Source organism: Cavia porcellus, unplaced genomic scaffold (assembly GCF_034190915.1).
Source record: "Cavia porcellus strain 051 isolate PalLab524CR breed Dunkin Hartley unplaced genomic scaffold, mCavPor4.1 scaffold_5, whole genome shotgun sequence".
NCBI lineage: Eukaryota > Metazoa > Chordata > Mammalia > Rodentia > Caviidae > Cavia > Cavia porcellus.
Genome location: NW_026947488.1, coordinates 26,289,767 through 26,311,268, shown reverse-complemented (window position 1 = coordinate 26,311,268; position 21,502 = coordinate 26,289,767). Strand labels below are relative to the sequence as shown.

Genomic DNA, 21,502 nt, shown 5'->3' with positions numbered 1-21,502 from the left:
AACTTTTTTCCCTTTGAGTTTTATGACAATTAATGGGTCAGTTTCTTGTCTATATTAATTTTTGAAACCAATTAGAACTCTTGGCCATTTTGCTCCCCACCTTTTTGCTTTTTCATTATTCAACATGGAAAATTAACTTTTACTCAATACCAAAAGATCATCAGGATCCAGAGGCCTTGTTGGACATGCTAGGTCAGGGGTGGCGAAACGTGGCACACATTCCATACCAGGCTGTTTGTATCACTGGAAGCTCTAAAAGGTTTGCCATCATTGCTGTGGATGCTCATCCTCCCACACAGCCATTCCCAAGTTCCTCAACTGTTCCTTGAGCACCCACAGGTGAAAATCCAGGGCAAACATGAAGGCGATCTGCACCAGCATTTAAATCAAGATCTGCTCTGTTCCTGATGAACTGCGTACAGCTCGGGGCAGAAAGGCAATGTGCGGGGCTGGGGAAGATGGCCACCTGACACCCTGGCTCCTCCAGGCCGTACCTCCAGAAGACCTCGCTTCAGCAGGAACATCTGGTCTGCATAGGAGGTGGTCCCTCGGAGGAAACTCTCCACAGCCCGGGCTTGCCAAAACCTGCAACCCAAACATTGACTCCTGGCCCACAGGGCTAAGGCTGCCCTTCCTGCCCTACCCCACCAGGGACAGAGATGCTTGCTGCCTTTTCATTTTTCAACATTTACTGAACATCTACCAAGATTCAGATCTCATCCTAGGCCTTGGGGAAACAGCACTGAGCGAGAGAATTTTGTCCTACTCAGTGTGGAGCAGTCTGGGAGGGGTCACAGAGAAGGTGGCATTTAGGCTCAAAGAAACGGCTTCAGCAAGTCCCATGTGGAAACGTTCTAGGCTTTCTCCTTTAACAAGAATTAAGCGACACAGGACTGGAGACCCAGAACATATGTGGGGAGAGAGACACATGTGGACTGGCCACTGAGTTCACATGAGCTCAGCCAGCCTGTAAGAGAGGCAGCTGATGTTGAGCAAGTGGCTCAGGGCTCAGCTGGATCCATGAGGGGATCCATGAGTATGGACAAGGCAGGATGTGGGGACAGAGCCCACTAACGGTCTCAACCCAGCCCTGCTGGAATTCCTCCCGCTCATAGCCTTTGAGCATCACTGCTGAGGGGTCTAGAGGATGGATCAGACCTCTTTGTCAGCCAGCCCCTGCCAGGGAAGGGCTTCCTTCATTCTTACAGCTCTGGGGCAGCTCCTGGCTCCCCTCCTTTCCACACTGCACTGACAGGGTTTCTTTTTACTCTGATCCCCACAACCCCAGGGAATGCCACATGGGCAGGGCCCATGCCAGTACCAGCACATTACAGGTGCTCAGCGAACACTTGGTCACCTCTCAACACGTCATGCTAGTGCACCAAGGAGCACGGTACTTACCTGCTGAGGCCCACAGAGCCAGGTAACAGCAAAGCCCCCAACCCAACAGGGATCACACTCCAGGTATGGGCGCTGGGCCTTTCTAACTACTCGAGAGGTGTGTGCACCTGTGGCTCCTGGCCCCGTGGAAGTGGCAGTACCTATCTTCACACTCACCTGAATGATGACTCAGCTGGCTCCTTCTTCATGACCTGCAGCAGACGAGTTAATAAGCCCCTCTTCCCATCGCACACCAAGCTCCTGAAACAGAGACACAGTATTGGTGACAGATCCAAAATGATGGATCACTGCTGGCTTTGGTGGGTGAAAAAAGGGGTGGTATTTCTAAGTCTATAGGGTATTTTCTGCTTCACCTGGGTTCATGGCACTCCTGCAGTCATCAATCAGCAGCTAAGTGGACCACTGTGGCCCAGGCCAGCTCCCCCTCACCCCACCCCATCCCGCTGGCCTCAGGCACACCCCGAGTCAGACAGGGCTCAGAACTGGGGAGGAAGGCCGCTTACACCACAGCTGGGCCTGATACAGGCCACGACATTGTCTGCCCCACAGGGCAAGTCCAACAGGGTGGTACCCGGCTCTTCCTGCCCATAGGTTCAGTTCTTGCCGGTGGTAGGCAAGTACCCATCTGTGCCTCCAGATCTATAAAAGCAGACGCAGTGGGCGGGGAAATGACTCTCACCCTGTCATGTCCAGGTTGGGACTTCTAGGTCCTCATCAAATACCTCTTTAAATAAAGTAGTATCCCCTCCAATACAAAATTTGTTCGTTTGTTTATTTTTGGTTGTAATGACCTCTGTACTAAGTTGCATCCCCAGAACTTTTTAACAATTTTTATTTTGAGACTGGGTCTCACTATCTCACCAAACTGCCCAGGCTGAGCTGCAGAACTTGCACTCCTCCTGCTTTGGCCCCCAGAGTGCTAGAATGCAGAGTTCCATGGACACGCATCGCCACACCTGGCTGATAGCTCTGCTTTCATGCCTTGCAGACATCAGGCAGGGCCGCATCCAATTTCATATGAATGAGGTTCTGCTGCCTTCAAAGAGTGGCTATGAAGCTACAGCCCTGGGTGCTGGGTAAGGTCCTTCCTGTTCTGAGCCTATGAACCTGTTGCCTTACCACCTGCTCCAGAGGATGAAGCAGATATAACCGATAGTAAGACTTAACTCCTGCCGGGGAACAGGGCCTGCTTCTATTGGCTCCGCTTGGCACAGCTGCCAATGGACAGAAAAGGAGCACATCAGCCAAGATGCCCTATGCATATGACAAGGGGAGGGGCAGAGCACTGACAGCCTCCAGCCCGAGACCGTTTGGAGCTGCTCTCTGTGAGGGAGCTGCCCCTGTGAGGGAGAGGTGATGATGGCACTTTTCTCCCAGGGCTGCTGAAGCTTCAGCAGGAAAAATGCAGAGGCAAAAGCCCCAGCACACAGAGCCCTCTAGGATGTCACAGATACATGGACAAAGGGCAAATGTGCACACCCACGTGTGCCCCTCTGACAGCCCAGAGTGAATGGCTGGTGGTGGTGCGCTGAGGGCACAGCTGCCTGCCACCCTGCTCACCTGTCAGTGTTGAGTACGGCTTCCACTTCGGGGATGTTGGCCTTGAGGGAGATGGCACTGAGTTCATTCAGCTCCTGGTTGTTGAGGAGCAGGTACTTGTTCCTGAAACAAACCGGGTGGGGTGGGGGTTAAAGGACTGGAACTGGGGCTGCTGGTCAACACTGCACCGGTGCAGGGAGTCCTCATGCTCTTCAAGTGGAGAGAGAAGCTGGAAATTCTCCTTGCTTGTCACTCCCAGGCCCTGTTAGCTCTGCACCGCCATTCTGCAGGAGGAAACCCCGGACCTCAGCACCTCTAGCCCTTCGGTTGTACGCTGTACATTTCACCTTGATTTCTCAAAGGAACCTTGCCTCAGCACATCCGATTAGACCTGGGATCCCCTCCTCCAGCTGGTCCTGCTGTGGCACTTCCAGTGGCCACCATCATACAAGCAGAGGCCTGGTTAGCTGTGACACAACTGGCCCCTCGCAGGCCTGGCACCCGCTTCCTACACAGTCTCCCACAGGCATCAGGTCCTCACACAGCTCCCACAGTGCTCCTCAGAACAGGACCCGGATCCTGTCACTCTGTTTAATAACATGCCTCTTCTGCTTCCCACTGCTCTGGAACATTAACGTCTCAGGCGAACCATGCCCCACAGCCACCAACCACCTGAGCTGTGGCTGAGCTGAGTCCCATCACTCACCCCGCCTGAGTGCCCAGCTTTTCCCGATCACATCGCACCACACCCCCTCCTGCAGGGGCTTCTGCATGGGTTCTGGCTCCAACACTCTCCCTCTGCCTTTCCACCTTATTCATTACTAAGGCCCCTTCCAGCCTCAGCTGTCAAGTTACTTCCGCAAGGAACAGTCCCTGAGCACCCTGGCCGGCTGTCCTCTCACAGAATCGTGCTTTTTCCCTCCCAAATACCACGTCCACTTGTTACTATATAGTCATGCCCTGGTGACACTCCGGGTAACCTCTTCCCACACCGTACCGTTTATGACAGCAGGGGCTGTGCTACCCTCAGTCACCCCTGTACCCCAGCGTGGCCGACAGAAGTGCTGATTTGAGAGTCAGACAGAAGCTAAGGACTCACTCTCTCAAACAACTAAAGCTCATTGCACTTTTACAACTAATGGTCCCTTTACCAGAGAAGCCCTCACAGGGGCCAGTGATACATGGTTAAGAGCAAGTTTAATCCTCTGGGCCACATCTGTTTTCAGACAGGTTCTGTTTGTTCATTCAGTGTTCCCAAAGAATTTAAACACTTAAAAAGCAGAACTCGATCCCTTTGTAATGCAAAACCCAACCAAAAGAAACCAAACCAGACCCTTTCATATAAATTGTAATTTCTGTCTTTCTTTAGGGAGGGGAGGTGATCAGACGCCATGCAACAGTGGGCCTGGGGTCCTTGTTACTCAAGTAGGGCAGCAGCCTGTTATTCTGAAGGTCAAGGGTCAGATTCTACTCCCCTGCCTTACACTGTTTTCCTTACAGCAGAGAATCACATTCCTCTACATTCTTCATCAAAGACTGAAAAACAAAACATGAGCAAAATATCTCAAGAAACATGGGAGAGAGCATGTCTTGTGGAAGGGAAAAGCCCTGCATGTGTTCAGCTGGCCAGCTCCACCTCTGTGAGGTTCAGAAAGCAGCTGAATCCAAGGAAGTAGGGGACAGCACCTCCCCCTGTAGGGACGCACACGTACTTACTCGTGGTGATCACTGAAACTCTGAAGAAGCCTCAGAAACTGGATCTTCAAGGTGATGTCCTGGAACACATGTTAAAACCAGAGTCATAGAGTTTCTAAATAAGACAAGGCTGAGGCCTTTGTGACAGCCTGGCGCATCTCTCTGCTTCTTTGAACCTCTGTCCTCATGCAACGTAAGGACTTTTCTTCAGTTAGAAAATCATCTGATCAGACCTCCACATCTGGACAATGGCAAATGAAATGAATGTGGACTTTTCCTGCTTCACACATCCTAGCATACTGGATTTTTGGGGGGGTGGTGGTGCTGGGGATCCAACCCAGGGCCTTCTGCATGCGAAGCATGAACTCTATCACTGACCTACATCCCCAATTCAGCATACTGGATTTAAAAAATAAAAATCGCCCAAATTCTTTTAAATGTGAGGCTATATTCATAAACTGGAAGAGTCTAGAGGCATCAAAAATGCAGCTCTGAGTCTGGGTGCAGAGCCCAAGGGCTGATACTCAGGTACCTGAGGGCAATGTGTGAAGGAGGAGGGGTTCTAGTCACAACTGGGCTGCAGTTCTAATGCACTGCAATGACCAGACAGGACCCCAGGTCTGTGCAGAGACCTGGCCTACGTTCCAGAGAGCTGTCAGAGAAGCCTGGCTCTGCCCAGTGCACAGCTGGCAGTTGGAGGGAGCCTCCCAGGACAAATGGAAACACACACTCATAGTGGCAGAGTGGCAGGGTCAAGATACTCAATGTGAGAGCTGACCATGGGACAGATTCGGGCCCCAAAGTGCCTGCCAGACAAAAATAAGGGTGCACCGCAGAAATACTTTCAGGAGGATGGCAAGTTTGAGCCCAACCTAGATAACCTACTCTGTCTCAAAACAAAAACTAAAATTGGGCTTAGGATGCAGTTCAGTGTGAAAGTACTAAGTTCAATCTTCAGTACCAAAAAAAAGAGAAAGTATTTCCATAAAGACAGAGGTGTTGACACATAATCCTGCCTAAGTTAGCTTCCACTAACGGATCATGAAGTATGACTTTCAGTTTCTGCTCTATGCCCAGAGACAAGGGGTCCGAGGATCAGCAGCAGGGCTTCAAACAGCTACTAGCAATTGAGTCTCATGTGTCCCCACAGTCCCTTGCTCACCGGGCTACAGTCACAGTTTTGGTTGTGACCATGGAGGACGAGGGCAGATGCTGAATGTTTTCTCCAAATCAGCTTGTCAAACAAATTATTGAGCCCAGGGATCAGCTTAAACTCCGCAATCATTCTGTGAACCTGGATGGGGTGGGAAGGGAAAAGCATCAAGACAGATGTGCTTCGAAGGCCCAGCAGTCTCCTGCTCCCTGCAGACAGTAACGAGCCTTAGGATAAAGAAAGCGACAGTGAGCACTGAGCGCTGAGGTTTAAAGAAAACCCCCCCACACACCCTGCCCGCACACAAACACATCTTTTTACTTTGCTCATTACTGCTTACAAGAGTCCTTCAAATCATACTGTGTGAAAGGACTCATCTCAAGAGCATGGGTTTTGGACCTGGATAGTTCTGGGTCTGCTCTTAGCTTTACCATGTGCAAGCTCTGGACTCTAAATCCCTAACATTCATTTTCTTGTCTTGTCATTAAGGTGAAAATATACCTTACACTGAGGATAAATTTCAATGGGGGGATAAATATTAAAAATGAAACTCTAATTATCCTAGAAAAGTCTTTGTGAAGACTTTTTACTAAATGGCCTAAGAGTAGAAAAGCCTTTCGAAAGGATTATATTAAACCTGGAAGCCAAGAAAGGAGACTGCTAATTTCAGCCACACAAGGCTTTCAACATCATGCGTGGCAAAACTCACAATAAGCAAAGTCACAAGTCAAACACAACAAAAGAAGAACATACAATAGCAACTCATGACACAGGCAGGGCAACTGCCCTCTTTAAGGAGTCCTGAAAACCTCTAGACAAAAAGACCAATCTCCCCATGCACATCAAAAACAAAACAAAACAAAACGACAAAGGACAGACAGATAGAAAACATTTTTTTCAAAGCTCAATGTCACTTATGTTAGGAGAAATTCAAATCTCAACTGATCTTTCACTTTTTGAGATGGGCAAAGAAAACAAGGTTTTTCCCAACTTCAGCATCAATTTGATGGCTTGGGTAGCAGGCACACTCACCCAGCAGGCAGGCACATCCGCACTGCCTCGCCTGTGCAATGACTGCCGCTACATTGTCTTCATTAATACCACAGAGGACTTAATGGCATTTGAGAAATGCTTTCAGTCCTGAGATTTCAATTTGGCCAAGATTGCTACTTAGATAGCCCAACTGTTCATTGCAAAAGGTCACCCCAGTCAAGGAAACCCTTTTGCTTACTACCCATTCTAGGCAGGATCTGGGAATCCATGTTCCATGATGCCAGACACAGAGGAGGTCCTCAGTAAATGCTGACTGCAGATAAGAATGTGGTGACAAGATGCTGGTTCTTGATGAGGCGGAACTCCAAGGGCACTCACAAGTCCTTCCCAGGGGACTCTGTGTAGTTTTCCTGAAGACTACAGTAACTCACAGCACTTGGCATCAGGAAGACTCAGGAAACAGGGACTGGTGTGGTGAGGGAACAGAGGAAATGGGGCAGCGGCTCTTATATCCTGGCTCTCCCACTGCCTGGCCACTGCACCACAGCCCATTTTAGTCTCTGCTTCTCTCAAGCATCCAATGCAGGAGAGGGGTTATCACACGCTGTATAACTTAGCAAATGTCTGAAAATCCAAATATAACTGACAGTGCTGTAAGAAAAGCGAAAATGTTCAGCACCCAAAAGATGCTACATGTTTTTAAAATAACAAACAAGTCCTGGGCTGAAGGAAGGAGCACTATACTGAGGATAGCATCCTGGCTTTCCATGGCAACCGTAGGCTGAGGACTCACAAAGTTGCTCCTCCAGCCCTGACCACACCACAGCTCCAACTGTAGCTTCCAACTACGGATTCTAAGGGCCGCCTCTTGCCTACCTTGTTCAAAGCCAAAGTCCTCATCTTCCTCCCCAAACCTGTCCCTCTGCTGCTCATCTACACCTTAACTATCTCAGTAAATGGCAAAGTCATCCCCCAACTTACTTAGACCAAAAGCCTTGGGGGTCACCTTAACAACTCCTTTCTCTTAAGTTTGCATCAAGTCATCAGCAGATCCTGTCTTCTCCATCTTCAAAATAAATCCTGAATGCAACCCTTCCCCCACAGCACCCTCCTCCTGCTTGGTCATAGGTACGACTGCTCAGTTCAATCACAAGGGTCCTGAAGGTGTCTGTCTCCTGGCTCACGTCTCCTTGCTGTTCTACTCTCACGTAAGTCAGAGGCAGCCAACTTGTCTCCTCATTGAGAGTAAGGCTGGGTTTTACATAGCTTACGACAACCCAATGCAAGCTGGCCTGTGACCCCTCAGTACTTTGTTCCCATTCCACCCCCAGCCTCCCTTTCTCCCAGGAGTACTGCTCCCCGAGCTGGTCACTGCCCTGGAGCTCGGCAGGCCAGGCTCCCTCACTTTCCTCAGGCTACTGCCATTCCAAATGGTATCTTTTCTGAGTCATTTTCCTGGCTACCCTCTCTAAAACTCTATCTTTTTTAGACCTAAAAATTTTATTTATAATAAAATGAAATTTATCATCTTAACCATTTTTGAGTGTGCAATTCAGTGTTAAATACACTCACATTTAAGTTTTTTTGGACTTGGGATATAGCTCAGGAGCACAAACTCCTGCCTGGCCAGCAAAAGGTCCTGAGTTCGATTCCCAATACCAAAAAAATAAAAAATAATGTTTTTCTATTTTTATTAGCACATGTTTGCAGTACATAATGACTCTATTCATTATGGGAAGTTGGGCATGTACCTCATCTGTCACCTGGAGTTGTGCAAGGTCCAGTGTCTGGCTCAGAAAGGTGCATGGGGGCTATACGCTCCCGGCCTCACAAGCCTGAAGTCCCTCTGTCCCCACGCAATGACAATGACATAGTAAGAAGGTGGCTCATTCTCACAGCCTTGAAGAGATTTGCCGAGTCCTGCTTCCCTCACTACAGGTTAAGGGACTTTGCTCCTCCCTCCTGCTTTAATACATACAGGAAACCCCAGTATGCTGGAAACTCGCCTGCTTGGTCAGGTTTGCTAAGTGGACACAGTTCTGGGCTTGGACCCATAACCTCGAGTCACTTCAGATCAGCAACTCTCTCAGTGCACGGACAGAGCAGTCTTTAGTCCTCGAGTTAATGAGGTAAGATGCTTCCTGGTCTGTGCGCCAATGCTGTCTAGAGATGCTGCCCACTGCAAATTACAGTAGAAAGACTCCAAGCTCTAAAATTGGCCTGGTTTCCTACAAGAAGGAAAGCAACCAACACACTTTGCCTGCTAAAGACGCCCTTCTGAGAAGGGCTGATGAAGATGCACCTAGCTCACCACAAGGAGGCAGCATTTGCTACCAGCCCCCCACAATTCCAGAGGCTGGAGAGGCACCTACCTGGTTCCGCTGTCGCCCCATCAGCAGCACGCAGAGGACGTACAGCACTTCCAGTTTGTACATGATTTCGTGCATAATCTTCATGGACTGGGGCAGCTGGGTCCTGGCGGAAGTGTGAGGCAATCCATTCTCCTCTGAATTCCCTAGAGGAGGGAACACAGTAGAGGCTGACACAGCCCCAAGAGAGGCATGAGTCCCAGCCCATGAGAGAAGCTGGTCTGCGCTCAAGCCCACTGAGTAGACTGGAGCTTAGACAGGGCCTGAGCCTAAATCCCAGAAATGAATGCCACAAAACTGCCTCCCATAACCTGGAGCCAAGTGAGCTTATGGTATCGGAGACGGGGTGTGACAAAACTGGCTGGGGAAATAAGCAGGACCTGTTAATTACAAGATCCCAGGACAGTGCCAAGTAATTCCCAGGACTCCCTACGTGGAGCTTCCTGTGGCTCCTATGAGACAAGACCCCAGATCCTGCTGGGGCTCCTCATGAGAGAAAACAAATTTTTAAAGATGAAAAATTCTATAAGCTGGGGCTGGGGGTTTAGCTCAGCACAAGCGCCTGCCTGTGAGGTCGTGAGTTTAATCCCCAGTACCAACAACAACAACAAAAAAACGCTCTGCCTCTTCTATTTTTGCTTTTATCCTTTCCTCTTTCTTGGCCCACGTTTGCTCCACAGAGCTACTTCTTCCTTTGCCCTTTCACACCTCACTTTTCAAGTAAAACTTTTGGCACCATTTCTGGCTTCTTTCATCCAAATCTTTCTTTGAGATAAGATCTGGAACACTTTTAATTGGCGAGCCATTTCTAAATGGACTACCCAGTGACTCCTTGAGACCTGGAAGAATGGATGCTGTGGTTCTCTTCTGTCTCATCCACCTTAATACAACAGTATCTGGTCACAACATATAATCCACTTTCACCTCATACTCCTCCTGCCACTGATCAGACCCTCTGAAAGAACCTAGACAGACAGACGTCTCTGAGCAAATTGTGTGCAACTCTCTTCAGCTCACCAATGCCTCTGGGTCCTCGGTTCTGTCTGGGTTCCCTAGGACACACTGCTGAAGGACAAGAGGAATCCTTTTTGAAGACTCTCCCATTTGTCAAAAAAAAGAAACATGTGAAGTGTTATAATGTTTGCCTTTCTAAACCAGAGTATCACAACTGATAGAGATTCACGTGAACGTTACAGCATACTTTTATTTTACTTAATCTCATTTTTACTAATGGCAGCAGATACGCTTGACAGTTTTGTGTTGAGCTTTAGGTACCTATCTCATTTAATACCCAATTAAAAAAAATTCTCTGTGGGTCATGTAGGTCACATTGGAGTCACTTGAGAAGGTAGGGGAACAAAGTAATAAGACAGTTGCCTCAGGAATTATGATTTGATTCTGGGCAAGTCACTTCCCCAAGAGGCTTAGGCTATTATGTGCCACAGCAGACAGCTGGGTTACTGTGAGGATCGAATAGAAACACAAGCTAAGCCTGTCTTAGGATACCTCAGCTATCATTAAGCTCCATTTATTTAATTAATTTATTTATTTGAGGTAGGATTATAGCTTTTAGTGCTGACTGGCCTTGAATTATGTAGCCCAGGCTGGCCTGGAACTCATAGTGACCGCCCTGCCTCAGCCTCCCCAAGCTGTAGGTTTATAGGTGTAAACCCAGCTAACGCCTTACAGGTGTACACCACACCCAACTAAGGCTTTATTTTAAGGGGGCACTGGTAAGATTTGGAAGAGGCTGGGTGACCCTCAGAGAGTTACTTTTCAGTTTCCTCATCTTTGAACCAGTAACTACTAAGGTCCTTGTTATGGTTTACATCCAGATGTCCTCCCAAAGCTTCATACGCTCAGAGTTAGGACTCTGGGGAGGTGACTGGCTCGTGGGAGTGTGGTACTCGCCCAGGGATTAGTTCACTCATAAATGTGAAGTAGAGCCTGGTTGGAGGACGGGGGTCACTGGGGGCGTGGCCTGGAACAGTCTATCCCCCCCCCCCAACCTGTCCCTCAGCTTCCTACCACCACACTGAGTTGGTTTTCCTCTGCCACGCTGCCCTGCTTTGGAGCCATCTGACTATGAACTGAAATGTCCATAAACTGTGAGCCAAAATACAGACCTCCTCTTTTAAACTGTGGGTGTCAGGTATTGTGTCTCAGTGATGATAAAGTAAAACAGTCCTTTCAAGCCCCTCCTGGATCTGTTGCCCTTAGAGATCTTTTACAAAGCCCAGAAGAACAAAGTTTAGAGGGTGGTTATTAAGTATTCTCAGGGAAATGTGATTTCCGCAGGGTGTTATAGAAATAAGAGCTTAACTTATTTATGTCTAATACTAACATAAAGTCTGTGTGGGACGATGAGGTGCTGAGTGAAGCATGACTCAGAAGCAGAGTGGCTCAAAAATATGCCAGGCATGGTACATGTACCCATATTCCAAACTATAATCCCAGCCTCTTGGCAGGCTGAGACAGGAAAATCCCATGTTCCAGGACATCCTGGGCAACTTAATGTGACCCTGTCTCAAAATAAAATGAAAAAGGGGTAGGGATGCGGCTCAGTGCTGCTAGAGTACTGCATGGATACACAGGACCCCAAGTATGGTCTCACAGTACGGCAAACAAAACAAAACAACAAACCTCTGACCCTAAAGCCAGACAGCTGGGTGTGAACCACATTTTGATATGTACGATACAAACTGTTTATTACAGTCACGCTGCTGGGCAGCCGCACACCTGAACTCCTTACAGTGTTACCTCTGGTACTTCAATTAGCATCTCTTGGATGGCTAATGAGGCTGAAAAGTTTTCCAAATGCTTATCTGCCATTTGTGTACTCGTTAAGACAAAAACCTATTTGGTATTTTGTGTTTTGAAGGGAGTTGTCTTTTTATTGTCTTCTTTGAATCATGGAAGTTCCCTGCACATTCTAGATCTAAGTCCCTTACTAAATACATGGTTTGCAAAAATGCTCTATTCTGTGGGTTCACTTTGTTTATGGTGTTTTTTGAAATATAAAAGCTTTCACTTTCATTTAGTTCAACTAATCTGTTATTAATTTGGCTGCCTGTATTTTAGATGTCTAGAAAACCACTGCCAAATCTAAGGCCAAGAGATTTACCCTGCATTTTCTATGGGTTTTGTAAGTTTAGCTCTTGCACTTGGACCTTTAATTTGTGCATGATGTGAGATACCACATTCAACTCCAGATTTTTGCACGTGAATATCTAATAGTCTCGGCTCTACTATTTCCTCAATTAAATGGTCTGGGGCCCTGTTGGAAATCAACTGACCATATGTGTGAGGGTTTATTTATAAACTTTCTATAATATTCAATACATTTGTATACATCTAACCTTTATGCCAGTAGCACTCTTGTCTTAAGTATTGCAGGTTTGCAGCAAGTTTTCAAATCAGGAACTGTGAATCCTCTTACTTTGGCTTCTTTTTCAAGATTATTTTGGCGATTCTGGGTTGCCTGCATGCTTGCTTTGGCAGCACATATACTAAAATTGGGTTGCTTGCATTTCCGTATGAATTTTAGGGTCAGCTAGTGCCTTTCTGCAAAGCCAGCTGGAATTTTTTATAGGAACGAATCTATAGATTTATTTATAGCTCAAGATAGCTTAACAGTATTAAATCTTCCTATTCAATGACATGCGATGTCTTCATGTTAATTAAGATATTTTGAAATTTTCATAGTGTAAGTGCTATGGTTTGTGCTTAGATGTTCCCCCCAAAGCCTCACACAGTCATGGGGATGGGCTTCTAGAATCTGTGGTTGATTCCCGGTCCAGTGCTGGGATTATGGGGTTGAGTGCTAGCAGTGGCCTACACACAAGGCGGAGTCTTCTCTCTGCGCTCCTCCCTTTTGCTCTTACTACTTTTACTGTGTCTGCCACCACCACGAATTGCTGCCCCTCTGCCCTCTACCCTGCCTTGCAGCCAGCTGGTCATGATCTGAAACCTCTACAGTGAGGTAAGTAAACCTTTCCTTCCTTAATTTTAAGTGTTAGATGTTTTGTCTCAGCCATGAGAGAAAAGTAACCAAGATACCCCAAGTGCTGGGATTACAGGTGTGAGCCACACTTGGCTATCCTTTAATGCTTCTATTATATTAAGTGAATATTTTCTAGTACATTATCAGAATTCCTTTAATGATATGTTTTAAGCTTACTTTTTTAAGCAATTGTTCTAGGGATTGTCACATCTTAAAATCTTTATCAGATTTACATTCATTTCAGAGTGCCTTCATAGGTTTATTTGTTTGTGTGCTAGAATTGTTATGCATATTATGACTACTCATTAAAAACTCATCAATATACTGTCATAATTACTATTTACATAATTTGGTCCATTAAGCTGAAAAAGAGTACATATCTCTTGTTGAGCTTACAGTGTTAACTCTCTGATTTACCACTTGGGTTTTCTTTGCTGATTCCTGAGGGCCCAAGTTTCCATCTGGTGTCATTTCCCTATTCCAATGCAACTTTGGTCCTGTTACCTTCTTTGTACATGTTACATCCATTATATTTCTGTATGTTACAGACTCAAAAACATAATTATGGTTTTATGAAACTGCTTTTAAATAAGAAAGGAGGGGCCAGGGATTTAGCTCAGAGGCATAAGTGCCTGCCTGGCAAGCATGAGATCATGAGTTCAATCCCGGGTACCACAAAAAGAAGAAACGAACATGTACTTACATTGCTACCATCTTTTATATAATTATCTTTACTGCTGCCACTGCTGGGTGTGTATTTGAATTACTGTGTGAGGTCACTTGCTTGCTTAATCTTTTTTTGTTTGAGATAGGGTCTCACTACATAGTTCAGGCTAGCCTTGAACTTACAGCAATCTTCCTGCCTCAGCCTCCCAAGTGTTCAGATTACAGGTGTGCACCACCATGCCTGGCAGCAGTCTCTTTAAACACAAAGAATTTCCTTTGCTATTTCTCAGAAGGTGGCACATTCTTCCAGTTTTTACCTAGAAATATCTTTATTTCACCTCTTTTTTCTTTTGCAGTACTAAGGATTGAACCTAACAGCACTCTACCACTGATAGAATCTCTAGCCCTTTCCTATTTTTTATTTTGATACAGGGTCTTGCTAAACTACTCAGGTGGGAATTAAACTTGTGATCCTCCCGCATCAGCTTCCCAAGTGCTGGGATTACAGGCATGTGCCACCACACTCAGCTTCACTTTTGTTTTTAAAAGATAGTTTTGCACAATGTAAGACTCTTGGCTGACAGTTTCTCCTTCATTTTTTTATTGAGTTGAGGGTCTTGTTATGTTGCTCAGTCTGGTCTCAAACTCCTCATCTTCAATGATCCCACTGCCTGAGCCTCCTGAGTGCTGGCACTGCAGGTGCACACCATCATGCCCCACTGGGTGAGTCTCCTTACAGCGCTTTGAATACATCACCCTGTTGTCTCCTGGCCTCCACTATGCCTCAGGAAGAGTCCGCTGTTAAGCTTACTGGAATACCTTTAGGCACAGTAATGCCATTTTTGTGTTTTTACTTTCAAGTTTTTGTCTTTTAGCATTTTTATTATAACGTATATAGGTATAGATATCACTATGCCATTAAAGAGTTCTTTGAGTTTCTCAGATGTATACATTAATGTTTTTCATTAAATCTAGGATGTTTTCAGCCATTATTTAATAAAAAGTTTCCCCTTCTATAATGGTTGTTTAGACTGTGTCAACTTGAGAACTTTAGAAGCTTAACTAAGTCAGCTCAGCAATTTTACACCCTAGGGCGGCTCGTCTTGTGGATAGCATAAAGGGGAAATGAAGAAGGATGGACTTGATTCTGTTCTTCGGATGAGCTCTAGTCTTTGCCTTTAGCTTGGACGTCACCTCCTGGCTTCCAGCCCAGACCCTTCGGCTTCCTCCTCAGATCCTTCAGCCTTCCGGTGTAGTCTTCAGCTTTCCGACGTAAGACTCTTCAGCCTTCCATCACAGCCCCACCAGCCTCCTGATACAGACTCACACAGCACACTGCAGTGAGCTCCAGACCTCTGACTAATTCCTTAGGTCTGCAGTGTGCAGCACCCGCTGCACGCTTCCTCATCTGACTCTGGGTGACTGTCGTATACCAATCTTGTACATTCTCATACATTTGTATGTTTTGTGTCGTATCTGTTTCTCTAGTAAAACATGGTACATCTTCTCTTATCTCCTATTTGTACCTGTTTTGGTGTGCTTAATACTGCTTTACTCTAAGGTGCTTTATTCTTTATTGTTAATTCCTTCTGTTCTTCAGAATGCTTAATTTCTATCCATCTATTCTTTAAGTGCTTTTATTCTTTCTCCTGCCAGTTCAAATCTACTTGCTGAGTTCTTCCAGTGTATTTTAAATTTTTGTTATTACACTTTTTTGGAGGGGGGAGGGTTTGGCATCAGGGCTCAAACTTATGAACCTGCACTTGCCAGGCAGGCGCCTATGCCACTGAGCTAAATCCCTGGCCCACTATTACACTCTTTTAACTCTAGTTTCCTTTAGCTTTTTAAGTATTTTACTTTTTAATTGTTGTTTTCTATTTAATGACACAATATCATCAAAGCATAGTTTCCTGTTATGCAACCATACAGAATTTATAATGGCTGCTCTTAAGTCTCTGTTAAGCCCCACATGTAAGACCTTTCACAGGCAATCTCTGTGGCCTACCCTGTTTCTCTGAGTCTCGTGTTTTGTTAAAAATTAGACATTTAGGCTGGACATGGTTCCACACACCTGTAATCTCAGCACTCAGGAGGCTGAGGCAGGAGAATTGCTGTGAGTCTCAATGGTCTGTGCTCCATAGCAAGTTCGGGATCAGCCTGAACTACTTAGCAAGACCTTATCTCAAAAAAAAAAACAAAACAAAAACCAATAGACAAACAAACAAAACAAAAAACTAGACAGTTAAGATACCTAGGAGCACCGGTTCTCCTTCTCCTCTTTAGGGCTTGTTGTTTATTTATTTGTTTAGTGGCCTGGCCTGCTTCAGTAAATCTAGTTCTCCAGTAGACTGGGGAATCCTTTAATGGAGCATCTCAGACATACAGTCTCCTCAGGATGATGGTTAGTAGGATGACTAGCTCTTTCCCTAATCTCTGTTAAGCTCTCTGCCTCTTCCGGTACCACACGGAGATGTTACGATCCACTAGGTGCTGGCTGAATGCACCAGTGCTTTTGATAATGACCTAGGGTGTACACTGTTCCAAGGTCTGATCATAAATTCAAGCAGAGTTGTTTTTGGGGATGAGGTTTTCTCCTGACTTTAGCAGAGTTCATCTTAGCTGTCTCATTCCCTGGTTCTTTGATGAACCATCTGGCTAGTGTTTAGTTTGTTCTTAAGACAATCTGCCACCCTCTTTTTACTCGCTTACCACCAAAATCTCCAGTGTTTTTGAGAACACCCTTAGGTACCAACCTCCCTGGATTCTATTCTTACCAAGTGCCTGTCCCTTTAGGCAAAACTTCCGAGCAAGGTCAGTAGCCTTTAGTTTTCTCAACTTACAAGTAACCCGGGGCAGGAGTGACTGATGCCATGGTATTATGCAAAGACAGAACCTCTACACTATGCATGTGGCACAGAGCTGGGCTGAACAAGGAAGACATACTCACCAAGAAATTAGCCTCTTAAGAGTTGCAAGAAATGAGAAAAGCTAGCTCACTCTTCCCAGTAAGATACCACCTTTCTTGTATGAAAGTCAGCTGCACCTAAGCTTGTACAATCTGATTGCATCCTGCTGGCCAGAGTCTTTCATCAGGAAGCTGAAGCAGAGGCGAGGCATCTACTCACTCACTAGGCTGCCTAGCCCCTTCAAGGGGACCAGAAAAAGGCAGCACAGAGTGAGAGAGAGGGCAAAAGAAACGTGTGAAAACTGAAACAAAAAATTCTCTGGGCTCCTCTGAATGCTCTGGTTCCTGGTTCTGGTCAGTCCCAGAGACACAGATGGCTGGTTCTGCAACAAACTCCTCGCTGCAATCGGAGCCACTTGGAGAGGTGCAATGAGGTTTCTGTAACTCGTTATCAAGAGTCTTAAGAGTCATAGTCTAGGACTGCCTAAGGAAAATTCTACTTTGAGAAACATCTCAAATTAATCCTCCTTGGAAAGGAGGTTAGCAATGTCTCCAGAGGCCCAAAAGAGCTCACCACTCAGGGGACTGCCCCTCCCCGCCAAGTACCTTGATTGTGCTCAGACTCCTCATTTGCCACTCGCATCAGGGCATCTAGAACTAAAGCATTGTCTAACCACGTGTACCACTCCTCCAGCTCCTGCAGGAAGCTGGCTGTGCCCGCTGACTCTGACACCTTCCGAGTTGCCAGCTTGCAAAGCCGTTCAACAAAGCCGGGGATGCTGAGAAGGGCAGCTGCCAGGGAGAAAATAAGAGAGAAAAACTTCAACACAGAGACCAGTAAAATGAGCTCGAAAACCCTCAACAAATTATGTGATAGGAATGATTCTTACTGTGATAGCAGCTAGTTAGAGCTGCTCTTCCAAAACAAAATGCCAAGCCAAAGTAAAATAGCAATAAAAGAAAGCTATTTTTTGCAGTGCAGGGAAACTGGCCCTTTATTTACTGGTGGGAACAAAAACTGATATTTATGTCTTAAATTTGTCTTAGTCAACAGGTCTATTTCTAGGAATTTGTCAAAAGAAAATATCCAGTCATTTATATAAAAATAAAGCTATTCATTGAATAAAGCTATTCATTGATATGGTTTTCATAATAGTACACAGGTGGACATAACTAAACATTCATCAATAGCAGATTTTTAAAAAAATTTTATTTAAAGAAAGACTAAACAAAGCAGAAAATAGGTAGAAATAATACATGCATTCAACATCAATAGCAGATTGATTAAATATGAAAAGTTCATGTGACAGAATACAGCAGATTCTAAGAATGATAATACATATTGTTACCCAGTGATTCAAACGTGCTGTTGCAAATTTACGTGTTAGACAAAAAACCAAATTATTAAACAATATTAGTCTAAACTTATTTCCTTCAAAAATTTAAACTTTTGTTTCTGTAAAACTAATACACCAAAGTAAAAATACAAAGAAAAAAAGCAAAACGAAGCTATACACTCAAATATTTACTGTGGCTATTCCTGAGCAGGAGAGAGTATGACTATTCCTTTAAAATTACTTATCTGTAGTTTCTGACTTTCCTATAACAAACAAGCAGAGAGGAGATAAATTTTAAGGTGAAAGAAACTGAGGTACAAGCCGGGTGTGGTGGCTCACGCCTGTAATCCCAGCACTTGGGAGACTGAGGTGGGAGGATCGTTGCGAGTTCGAGACCAGCCTGGGCTACAAAGTGAGCTCAAGGCCAGCCTGAACTGCACAGTGAAACCCCATCTCAAAAGAAGACAAAAAAAAAAAAAAAAAAAAAAAAAAAAAAAGAGGAGAGAGAAAGAAGAAACTGAGGTACAGCTTGCCTAAAATGTGCAAGGCCCTAAGTTTCATCCCCAGCACAACCACCAAAAACAAAGCAACACTGAACTATTTAATTATTTCCACCAACCTCATTTCATTCACTGTGAGGAAGATGGGATTCTGATCAACGTAAGAAACAAAATAAACTTTGGTGGCAGGGAGATGGGGCTCAAGTCATGGCGCCATCACTAAATTTCCTTTAAAATGAGGTAACTCCGAGCTCTCATGCACCTTTTCTCCTCTCTGTGCTGCCTCCCTCTGTCCCGGAGATTGGGGATAGGGATCACCTGGAGACAGCCAGGCTGTGCGCAACCCCTGCCCACAAGACTGAGCTGAGCTTGAGCTGGCGGCCGGGCCGCCCAGGAGAAACCAGCGGGAGCCGCTGCCTCCTCACCCTCCTCAGGCTCTGGCACCTGGGCAGGCTGGGCAATGGCTCCACTGAGTGCTCGTGACCCAAGTCCACTTCCAGATGCTCTTCTCATCACGAGGGGAAATGAGGTGGACATGAAGCCAAGAAAAAGAGTAAAGAGGAAGGTGTCCTGGCAATGCTGGGGACCACGGCACCATCCTGAACCTAATCATTGCCATCTTTGTCTGAACAGACACTGCTCTGGGACAGGCCCAGGTCGTCCTTGGAGGCTGGGCATGGCCAAGTGGCAGGAAGCCTATGAGCCCCCAGATCAGCGTCAGACGCTGGCAGAACCAGCAGGCTCGACCTACATGTACCGCTCACTCAACACACCTTCCACCTTCAAAGAAAGTTACAGAACAAGCCCAACCCCGCTGCAAGCAGCAGACACTAAAGCGCAATGAACCCAACAAAACTCACTCAGGCCTTAGGGAACTCAGAGGCCTGGGTAGGAGGCCGGGCAACAGGGCATTCAGAAGAGCAACCCATGGCACCAGTGGTTAGGGATGGGCCCAGAAACTCATCATGTCTGCTCGTGGTGGAGATGACCTGGTTGGTGGGCACAGCTCTGCTGGGTGTCTGTAGGACAAGTGCCCCATCTTCACCAGATGAACGGCTTCATGGAAAACCACAGGGTGATTTCTGGACAGGCATCCAACTGCCATATTTTTTGCTGTTTTGAGATAGGTCTTGCTATGTAGTTTAGGTTGGCCATGAACTCACTAAGTAGCCTAGGCTGCCCTCGAACTCACAGGGATCCTGCCTCAGCTTCTCAAGTGCTGGGATTACAGGTGTGTGCTACCATGCCTGTCTATCTAATGCCACGAAGACAACTTAATTTCTCTTTTCATGGGTTTGACATAGCTGTTTATGTCAAAGTTTATATTTGGAGAGGCCTTGCCCGATCCACACTGCTTCTTTGGTTTTAACCGCTTTGCCCCCCTCTTCTCAACTGCCAAAGTTCTTTTATGCAGCGTTACAGTCCTCTGTCTCTTCTGGAATCCTTTACCTCTGTGTCATGCATTCCCACTCTGGTCTGGAGGACATTCGACTGTAATACTAGCCATGGTCTTGGTTGGCACATGTTCTAAGACTGCTGAGTGGCCTTTTGTTGTTTTATCAGAGATATAAAATGACCGCAGAGGCTCCCTATCTTTACTGAGACTTACGTATGAACAAAGGTTTCATGATAGATCAGTTTAAAAAAATTCAGAAGGATGACAGTTAAGAAAGAAAGGTATGGCAATATCTGCAGATCAACCACTGGAAGAACACTCAGCGTGTTACTGGCACACTGTAATGTCTTTCCTATAGCCATTCATTTACGATATTTTGATTTCAATGACCATGAAGGATAGGAAAATGGGGGAAAGCACAGCTCCAGGTGCAGAATTCCTTCCTTAGCGAGATGCCTGGGGTCCCCTTCGCAGGCCAGTGGGATGTGAATGACACAAAGCTCCTAGTACTTTTGGCTGTGAGGGTCCCTTTTTTGATAGGTGACTTGTCAGAGCTCTGGAAGGGGACAAAGGACTGCTGTGCTTTCTAACCTCCAGGATTCCCCTTACATGGTTCCCTGAATAGCTCCTGCCTGGCTACAGAGGTCAACACTCTACCTGCCCATGGATGATAAAAGTGGCCATCTGACGGGCTGCATTCACATGACTCTTGAGGAGGTCTCTGCCTCTGGGTCTGTCCCTTCCTCCTGAAATTCCACCTCTAGCAAGCTATTTCTTGAGTTATGTTAAAGGACCAGGGTCTTTTATAAAGCACTGCTCTGATACTGACTCATCAGGTATCTTCTCTTTCCCTCCAAAAAAGGATAGCTAAGGTATATTTAGGGCTTATCATGTGGTAGGCACTTTATGTACAAACCACAAAACCTCATAATGGCCCTGACAGAGGGAATCTTTCCTCTGTGTCATCACAGAAGAAAGGAGGGCTCAGAGAGGTCAGGAAGTTTTCTGAGGTCAGATGGCACCTAGAGGAGTGAGGGCTCTAACCCTGACCAAATTCCTCAGGCCAGTGTAGGCCTGTATGAGCTGGGGAAGAAAGGAAATGGAACGGAGGAGCTGGCAGGGAAGGGGTCAGACCACGGACATGAAGCTGACTGTGTTGCTGGGGTAAACTCTGCACTCCCCACCCAGGTTGGAAGCCATCCCTGGGGATTCCTGGGACACTGACAGAATGTCATACAAATGAGGACAACAGACAGGAGGCTGGCAAGCAGTCAGCAGGGATGTCAGGGAGGGAGCTTCTACCAGGCTGTGTGCTTCTGCAAAGCCTATGAAATTCTGAACACTGAACAGTCAACAATAAAGGTGCAATGGGAAAAAAAACCCTAAAGACAAAATAAGGCCAATGTCTGAACATATTTGCTTACGTATGCATTAAATCTCCCTGGAAGAATAGAAAAAAAGCCAACAGCAGTGGTTGCCACAGGAAGTAGCCCAAACAGCTCTCAAACTGAACAAAGGAACTTGGCCACTGAGATCAAGAATGAA

General features: G+C 46.1%; 1 protein-coding gene across 3 annotated transcripts in view; it reads right to left on the bottom strand.

Moving 5' to 3' along the window:
- The window catches only part of Trpc4ap (transient receptor potential cation channel subfamily C member 4 associated protein), a 77,065-nt gene that overhangs the window by 5,184 nt on the left and 50,379 nt on the right, over positions 1 to 21,502 (bottom strand). The window contains exons 9-16 of one of the 3 annotated variants that reach the window (XM_063248478.1): positions 17,331 to 17,516; positions 10,168 to 10,215; positions 9,154 to 9,296; positions 5,798 to 5,929; positions 4,657 to 4,715; positions 2,962 to 3,063; positions 1,558 to 1,641; positions 495 to 585 (exon numbers count right to left, since the gene is read on the bottom strand). In XM_063248478.1, coding sequence (XP_063104548.1) covers positions 495 to 585; positions 1,558 to 1,641; positions 2,962 to 3,063; positions 4,657 to 4,715; positions 5,798 to 5,929; positions 9,154 to 9,296; positions 10,168 to 10,215; positions 17,331 to 17,516 — 845 coding nt within the window. Of the gene's footprint in view, positions 1 to 494; positions 586 to 1,557; positions 1,642 to 2,961; positions 3,064 to 4,656; positions 4,716 to 5,797; positions 5,930 to 9,153; positions 9,321 to 10,167; positions 10,216 to 17,330; positions 17,517 to 21,502 lie in introns of all 3 variants that reach the window. The other 2 variants (XM_013150261.3, XM_003467747.5) reach the window with 2 other exon arrangements.